The 8,870-nt window shown below is 35.1% G+C and overlaps 1 protein-coding gene across 4 annotated transcripts in view; it reads right to left on the reverse strand.

Annotated features, from left to right (window-relative positions):
• Window positions 1-12: 12 nt before the first annotated feature.
• Window positions 13-8,870, reverse strand: part of LOC111472290 (protein ALWAYS EARLY 3-like) — a 13,170-nt gene continuing 4,312 nt past the window's right edge. For 2 of the 4 annotated variants that reach the window (XM_023117941.1, XM_023117942.1), the window contains exons 8-21: window positions 8,421-8,686; window positions 7,985-8,333; window positions 7,164-7,241; window positions 6,195-6,412; window positions 6,024-6,083; window positions 4,597-4,920; window positions 4,339-4,517; window positions 3,963-4,245; window positions 3,388-3,630; window positions 2,554-2,715; window positions 1,991-2,134; window positions 1,722-1,910; window positions 815-1,111; window positions 13-402 (exon numbers count right to left, since the gene is read on the reverse strand). In XM_023117941.1, the coding sequence (XP_022973709.1) occupies window positions 238-402; window positions 815-1,111; window positions 1,722-1,910; window positions 1,991-2,134; window positions 2,554-2,715; window positions 3,388-3,630; window positions 3,963-4,245; window positions 4,339-4,517; window positions 4,597-4,920; window positions 6,024-6,083; window positions 6,195-6,412; window positions 7,164-7,241; window positions 7,985-8,333; window positions 8,421-8,686 (2,957 nt within the window). In that variant the 3' untranslated portion in view covers window positions 13-237. The remainder of the gene's footprint in view (window positions 403-814; window positions 1,112-1,721; window positions 1,911-1,990; window positions 2,135-2,553; window positions 2,716-3,387; window positions 3,631-3,962; window positions 4,246-4,338; window positions 4,518-4,596; window positions 4,921-6,023; window positions 6,084-6,194; window positions 6,413-7,163; window positions 7,242-7,984; window positions 8,334-8,420; window positions 8,687-8,870) is intronic. The other 2 variants (XM_023117943.1, XM_023117944.1) reach the window with 2 other exon arrangements.

Consider the following 8,870-nt stretch of genomic DNA (forward strand, 5'->3'; position numbering starts at 1 on the left):
GAACAATACGACTAATGCAGAAGCAGGTAGAAGATTGATTTTCATTCAATGAAACTACAATTTGCTCAAACTACAAGGATTTATACATAATTCCAGTCTATGGTACAGTCAGACAAAGAAACTGATAGCCAAGGAGATACACATTTATAATTCAAAAAGTGAGGCCAAAATATTATATCTAAGACATATTTACTCACCTTTTCAATTTGTCTCAACACATGGGAAGCGGATTTGAACCTATGTAGGTATAAGCGCAAGTATCTGGCTCCTTATAATTCCCATGCATTTCTGTATTTCTGCATATAGTGGAAGGTTCTGAGGACAACATGGCTGCAAACTATTGACAGCAGAATCCAGTACCTGAGCAACATCAGCTGGCGGAAACTGTCGTTCTGTGCATTTCTGCATGTTTATAGCAACAATCAGGATTTGGAAATCAAAAACTATTATCCTCATACGTGAGAGAAACGAGAACCAAGCATGCTAAAAGTACTTGACTATTATGTACATGATTCGCAACCAACAATATGCAAGATCACAATAATACTCGACAAGTCTAATGAGACGATTTCCCTGCATTTCCACAAAACAAGAAAAATTTGCAACACCAATTTGTCAACGGTTACAGTGTAAGAAGTCCCTCTTCTAATATCGCCTTGAACTGAATCAGTTTGTGATGAATAAACAACCAAATCTTCTTATTTATGCAAAACAGAAAATCAGAAACAAATTGGGGTCATAGATCATTGATTCAACATCATTCCTGACAAATAATACATAATTGAGAGGAAGACTCGAATGAAGCTCCCTTTACCTGAATCATGAGTAAAGTAGCTACACAGTGCGCAATAAGTTCTGAAGGGATCTCCACTTCAGGCTTGTCGGATGGGCTATTGGACTTGGAACCAACTACATAATTAGCAGCTGATGGGTTTGATGCACCCGCATTGAAATGATTCTGAGATACTGGAGTGGCGTTACTAGTATCTGCTGATGTTGATTTCACAGTTGGCAAGGCCAAATCATCTACTGAGAGTTTATTACTCACAAAATCAATGGCTTCTTCAATGTTCTCCAAATTACTTTCTCTTTTTTTCAGAGAAAGAATTGCCTGAAATGATTGTTAACAGAAAATGAAGTCAGAGGAAGCACAAAATCTACAGGGAAAGAGATCTCCAACATGGACTCTGAAGGAAGCATTTAGGACTTGGATGATTCAATAACTTGATGAAATTTTACAGTGTAAAGACTTGAAGTACATGCATGATAATCACAGTTACTTTTAAGCAAATCTAAATATCATGAAGTACATTACGTCTCTCTAATGGTTTGATTGGATAGTGAATTTTGTTCAATGGATATAGATATTAAATATCTGAGGGTTTAAAATATGGGATTTAAAAGGTACACAATCTTAAAGATACATATATGGAAATGCAAGAGAATTAATGTTTGGGAAATGAAATTGTGTATTTTATTCTACAGATTGTTCTAGTTGAAATTTGATTTATGCAGTCAAGTAGTTGAAATTATAAGAAAAAATTAGTGCTACGAAGTAATTTAATAATTAATAGTTTTGTGAAAATTCATAATAGTTAACAATTAACTAGACAAGTATGTCCATTATTTACATGAACATCCAGCGGAAGATAGACTATTCATAATACCTAAACACCGACCAACTGATGATCAAAATGGTTAGATAATAGTAAAGGTTAAACCTGCATTGCTTCATCGATCATTGTTCGAGCCTTTGCTCTGGAACTTCCCACAATTTCAGCCACATGGGAACCGGGTTCTTGAGCATGAGAGCAAGGGTCACCCAAATCATGCACTGGCTTGAGGAACATCAATGGTGAAGTCCCTTGATACGTATTGCGCTGCCTCAAGCTATACAGAGCAGAGGAGACCTATATATACTAAGAAAAATAAGCACTTGAATAAAAAAAAAATGGGATTAAGCTGGAAATGGGATCATTAAAACGCATGCCTGTTCATTAACTTCATTCAACTGTAATAGCACAGCAGCATATTGCTTCTTAAAGTTCTCTGAATCCTTGAGCAAGTTGTCTCCATTTATTTGGTTTTCCAACACCTCATCATTCAAGCGCTTCAATTCAGACACCACCACCTCCTAGATTTAGGCACGCATCAGTCAGGTTAAAAAACATTCAATTTGATGTAAAGGTTAAAGCAAAATAGATTTCTACCTTCCAAACTAGTCTCTCCCAGCGTAGGACAAATAAAATGTTACAAGTATTAATGAAAATGTAGGACAAATAAAATGTTACAAGTATTAATGAAAATGTATAGGGAATGTCATTAGGATACTATTAAAGATATAATGGTAATTACTTAGGAGGGTTTTGTTGGATTATAAATGGAGGGAATTAGGAAGATTGGAGGAATGGGAGTTGGTCCATTGTGGGACTTGGGAGAGAGAGAATCCTCAAAAATGGTAATTTCTTTTTGATACTGCAATATAACACTTGTTTTCCTATAATTGAAATCTTGACATAAAGTTGATAATATGAAGCTAATATGATGAACTACCTTCTTGTCAAGTGCACGTGACAATTCAGACAGAGCATGAACATCAGCTTCTTTAGCTTGAATTTGAGCAAGGACAGAAAGTTGGGAACTTGCCTCCTGTTGGATACCGACAGTCTCATTAAGCCCAAATTTAGTTCGTAGATTAGAGCACCCAAGGTCGACCTGGCCACGAACAATTCCTTTATCACTTACCGGCAGGTCAATAATAATGTGTAGGCCTAACTATAGAGTAAGCATTTCAAGCCAAACTCAAGTTATCTCAAAACCCCAGAATTAAGACGAGTCTTTGTTATTCTATGAAACTAAGTGTATAAGACAGAAGAATGACAGAACACCAATAGAGGAATAAGAAGTATTCAAAAAGTATTTAGAAAAACAAAAGGTAAAATAAAGCTAGGGTTTTTTAAATGCGTACAATTAAGGCTCTTTTTGGAAGGATTGGTCGAAAAGGAATTACAGTTTTTGAAGGACAAAGCTGCCAGATGGGAGGAGACTTGAGCATTGGTTATTGGATATCGTCTGTAAGAATACTTGATTCTATTGACTTCCTCTAAAAGCTCTAGATAAGGCTGAATTACCTGTGTTTATTAGAGGTCTATCATAGTGACATTCATTGTTTTCAGTTGAAATAATGCAGATTTTGGAATCCAATTATGCATGTCTGAAATGTAGAAGAATACAATTCAATTACGTAATCTATAATTCTATATTGATAATAATATGACCTTAGCTCCATGGTAGCATGCCAATGTGATGACGTGGAGAAATATGCTCAAATAAGCTACTAATGCATATCATCTAATTCAAAAAAAAAAAAAAAAGCAGAACACTAACCTTTGCCTGTTTAATTAATTTGTTGATATGATGAGTGGAAGGGGAAATAAACACAGAACCATCAGTGCTTTCAAGTTTATCGTTACTGGTTGATTTTATATAGTCTTCAATCTTCGCTTCCTTCAGTAAGCCATTAATCTTAACCTCATTGAGATTACCAAATATCTTATCAAGAGTCACGCCATGTCTTGACAAATTTGCAGGCATGTTTTCAACTGGATTTAAAGGCATACACTCGATATCCTGTGATGGAGGAGTCAAACCATGCCACTCATATATTAATCGTACATACATAACTAAAAATAAAACAATCCATAAGAAGTGAGCTTCTTTTTCTGTGGAAAATACCAACGTTAAGCAAAGTGTTATGCCTATGATCATCATCTAAAATTAAGAAACCTGTCAGAAAACAGTGTCTCTTGTTTCTGACATGTAGTTTAAACCGTTGTCTTATTTGGGAATCCTTAATACTTGGGGATGAGATCGCCCACATGAAACTGTAAGGATCTATGGCAATCTCAATTCTATCAAATGAACAAACCATAAAAATAAAGAAATCATGAAAACATAATTACCATGACAAATTCAACCCCAAGTTCAGGTCGGTCAAACTGAACACGACACCTGCTATAGTCAACAGTAAGTACACTTCCATCGTGGATCTCTCTTGTTTTTGGATGAATGGCAATAACACGCTGTCCAACAGATAATGGCCGAGCTAAATCGGTTGGAAGTCCTTCCCTTGTGCCTGCACGAAGTTCAGCATAGTGTTTCCTAACAGATTCCCTATATTGATTTAGCTTGTGTTTTTCTTCCTTCAAGAACTGTGCAGAGAATCTCCGCGGTCTCCCAAGGGAACTGAATCAAGACAAAACTACAATATTGGTCTTCTATAGATAGTGTCTCGAAATGAGTCAACAGGATACGAATGGACAAGTTGAAAAAAAATACCTTCGAATAACACCCCATTCAACACGTGTCAATCTAGGAATGTGACCTAATCCAACGTGATTTAAGTACTCTACAAACTCACATTTTGCAAACCATGGGAAATCAATTGCACTGTAGAGCCACTCAAAAACACACCATCTACGCAATTTATGCCAAGATAGGCAATTAGAATGCTGCTCCTGCAATTATAAACATACATAGTAAACAATACAGGATCCAGTATCCAAGAAAATTTATGTCATGACCAGAAATAGTAACCTTGAGATCATGTGGTCTATCATCTAATGAATGAGCAGTTACATTAAGTTGATCAATCAAAATGTTATCAGCAATCTTTGAATCTCTTTGCGACTTCAGCAGGTCCATCTTCCGCCTGCTCCTCATTTTGGTAGGCAAGCTGATTGGGTTAATTGATGGAACTTGTGTTGTGGATAAAGCATAGTCACCATCTTCTCTTTTATGGTCAGTACTTGAAGATGAATGATGATCTAGAGGTTTTGATATTTTGCTAGATTTTGCCAGTCCAGCATTATGAGGGGACCGTTTAACTTTACCAAAAGAACTCTTTCCATCATCTGTAGCCTAAAACAAAAACAGAAGGTATGAAATTAGGGGGGAAACGAAGTTTACTGGAGCAAGAGCCAATTGTAAAAAAAATCATGAGCATAAAGCCTTTCTTAGAAACATACAGGGCAATGGAAAATCAAAATCTATGAAGTTAACACGAAGGAGAAATGAAAGTATTGGTTAATTGTTGTTGTTCACCATCTAAACCTTCAAAGGCACAACTGTTAGAGATAAGTATTAACAGGAAGGAAGTCAGGATAGGTAGAGTTCCTAAGGCAATTAATTTTTTCCTAGGCGCTATTGCTCACAGAAGTATCAATACCAAGATAGGCTTCAGAGGAGATTTACAATTAAGGCATCTCCCTCTGTTTCTTTGTCTCCCATAGGAAATGGTTTTTAAAGCACAGGCATTCTAATGCTTAGCTGAGGCCCAGCCTTTCGGTTATCTAAGTTTACCCTTGAGGAAACTCTAAGCAAGATTTAAAATCTGACCACTACGGACCTATGCTATTAAAAGTTATGTTTTTGAATTTGGATGGCAAGGATATGGCTCCGTATAGAGTCCCACCCAGGCACTTTTCTGTAAATTACAACAATTATTTAATTATCGCCATATGGAAAAACTTTTCGTAATCAAATCAGTTTTAGTTGGGCTGATATCTTCTCACCTTACTTATGTATGCTTTCTTCTCTTTTCATGAAAAAATGTTTATTATAAATATATATATATATATATGTACTATTCGTTTATTATAAAAAAAAAATCAATAAAAATTTTTTGGCTCTCAACTCAAGGGCAAGCTTAATGTTCTTTGGAAAATTGCCATCAGGTCACAGTGGAAGCTTCTTATAGATGAAAAGTTTTTTTGGTTGTTTGGTTTTCTTTTCACTCCATATAAGTGTTTGAATCCCTGAACATTTTTCTATCTTATCATCTATCAATAGAAAGTTTGATTCTTGATTGAAAAAGAAAAAAGAACAATAATAGGATAACAAAATACATTAAATTCAAAATGTGAGTTCATTTTAATTTCTTAGCTATACAACATATTAAAAAATAAAGAATTAAGATAGAATTGAAGGACTCTTCTAAAACAAGGATCGAATAAGACCCACACCTTGGTTTTTGGAGTGTCATTGACACGAGAATCATTGCTATCTTCATCTTTAGATGAAATCTGTGACCATAAATTTCCATATTGTCAAAATGCATTCCACAACAGACAAATGATAAAAAAAGACAGCAGCAATTTAAAACCAGCAAAATTATGATTCCAATCCATCCTTACTTTAAATGGAGAGGACTTCTGTTTCCTTTTACGATTTCCATTATTGGATCCTTGAATTCCTTCTCCTTCAGGAATAGGACCAACATTGTTGCCTGAAGCCTTTCCCGTCTTAGATGTCTTGGAAGCAGAGATTCCAGCTCCCACAACTGAATGATTACCTTTCATTTTAGACTTGTCCATGACATCAAGATTTTCTTCTTTAACCTTTGCAGAAGGCTCTAATATAGAGAAACAAAATGATCATGTTCATCATCACTCTAATGGTTGAGGAAGGAAGAGGAGGGGGTAGGAATTGATAATGATAGTCACAAAACAAATAATTTATTTCAAAGCCACCAAATTTGATTTCATCTAATAAATTTAAGCATGTCCAATTGAATTGCAAGAGTTCATTGATTTAGTAACAAGCTGGGAGAGTTTGAACATAGAGGATATGACCAAAGTTAGTTCATTAAATCAAATGTGTGCAGCCATCCTAGATATTAGATTGCAACATGCCCATATGTTGGAAACTTCTTTGCTGGGATAAAAATTAGATGAATGCAAGTTGAGTAACTCGAGTGTCAATCAAACTACAATTTTCCATTTACTCAACATCCTACGCACTTATGGCTAGCCCCAGCTTCAGTTAAATCAAGATTACAACTTCACCTCTAGCAATTGCTGGCATTTTATACTGAACTTTTCTTTTTTTTTTTTTTTAGTTGGCATTCTATTTACTGAATTTTTATGGCAACCAATATCACATTTACTCCATATTTTGAAACAATCAGTTCATACGCCACCTTCTGTAAGCTTTCCCCAATAGTATTATGAAGAAAGAGGAAACAGCTTCGAGATGCATGAAGTGATGAAGAATAGTTAGCAACCAAAAGAATTAAAAAAACAAAACGAACCAAAACACAATGTATAAGTAGCTTTCATGAGACAAGCCTCAAAAATAAATTTTAATTGAAGAATAATTTTTACCAGTGTCAGCAGTAGTGTCTGGCATCATCAAAGACAAATCAGCTAAAGTTTGCAGTGCATCAAATGCCGAGCATTCATCTGAACAGAGAACCAAAAGAATTAAAGATAAGAACATGACCTTTATTCAGTCATGAAAACATCAAAAAGAAAAAAGGAAAAAAAAAAAAAAAAAAGAATCACGCATGCATTTGAATAACTAATGATAGAAATAGTGGCTAGAGGCAACATCTTAAAATACATACATACAAATTCGCATTTTCAAATTAAAAATAGAACTACAACACAATACTTTTCCACCCTTCAAGTTTTTACCGAACTTTAAACAATAATTAATTGATTGATTGATTATAATATAGAGGCAGCATCCAAAAGAAAGAAATGGCCACTTCTAGTGATATGTGATAAGTACAGTGATTATAAATTGTACTCCGAATCAAAAAAGACCTAATGCTACAACTGATCCATAACTTGTTAAAGCTTCCGAAACTTGGCATCTCTAATCAAACATATGAATACAGGAATTTACTGACTACCAAACCAAAACAAAAACTACTTTAAAATTTGAACAAAGAATTCAAAAACCAGTTATAATCTCTAGTCCGTTTCACACTCTCGTCCATTTCACAAGACACAAAATCATCCCATACATAAGAAAATATGCACCATTGAAATTTTATTAACAAAGGAAGAAAAATAGACAAAACTTTAGTCAAGAAGGAAAACTAAGCTAATAATCTGTCCTCAAAAAATTAATAGAACAGATAAATACAAAATACAAAAGAAGGGTAGACAACCCAATTCAAATATATTTTTCAGCTTACCTCCAAATAGAGCTTTCTTACTTCTCTTCCTTGGGCCTTTAAAAGAGGTTCTCACAGATTTTACATCAAAATCCTCAGTTTCAAGTTTTCCCCTCAAACTGCCTGACTTTTGCCCCTCTTCAGTCCCACTACAAGCTTCCTTGATGTCATCCAAGTGATTATACATACTTTCTTCAACTTCTGCCTTCTTTCCGTAGTACCTTTTACCCTTCCTTTGAATCTCACGAGTATTTTTCCCCTGATCATAGTCTGCATTATCAGCTCCAGTGCTTCCTAAGCTTAATTCACAACCACCTTCATCCATTTCACTACATCGAAACTTCGTACTCATCATGTCTGATTCACTTCGCTGAATATCAAAATTACTTACAGTCAATCCCTTTACATGTTCAAAATAGTGGTAATTAGCATGTTTCTAAAAGCTATGAATAATTACCATCCTGTCATTTCGGATAGGTGAAAGTACATGACCTTCTATTTTTGGATTTGGTGTTTGTGAAAGTTGAGGAGAACCATCGCGTTGCGAAGCCTCCGTTAAAACTAAAGCTATCTCATGAGCAACATCATCATCATTTGGATCATCAACCTTTAGCTTACTAGTATGCCTGGAAGGTGAAAAAATCCTCTCTCTACTATCTTTATCGTATGAATATGATACAGGGACGCGCGGAGTCCGTTTTCCAACAGCATGAGGTTTAATTCCTAACACAATCCACATTAACACCAATAAATGAAATCCGAAAACATGACAGCAATTTCCCGTAAATGATTTTAAAAGTTAAAAAACAGACAGTGTATCGAAAAGAGACATTGCTAGCTCAAGAAAGATACTCCATAAATTACCCACCCGTGTCCAAAAATGAAATAAATTACAGTAATTGCCCCC

This window comes from Cucurbita maxima, unplaced genomic scaffold (assembly GCF_002738345.1).
Source record: "Cucurbita maxima cultivar Rimu unplaced genomic scaffold, Cmax_1.0 Cma_Scf00069, whole genome shotgun sequence".
Lineage (NCBI taxonomy): Eukaryota > Viridiplantae > Streptophyta > Magnoliopsida > Cucurbitales > Cucurbitaceae > Cucurbita > Cucurbita maxima.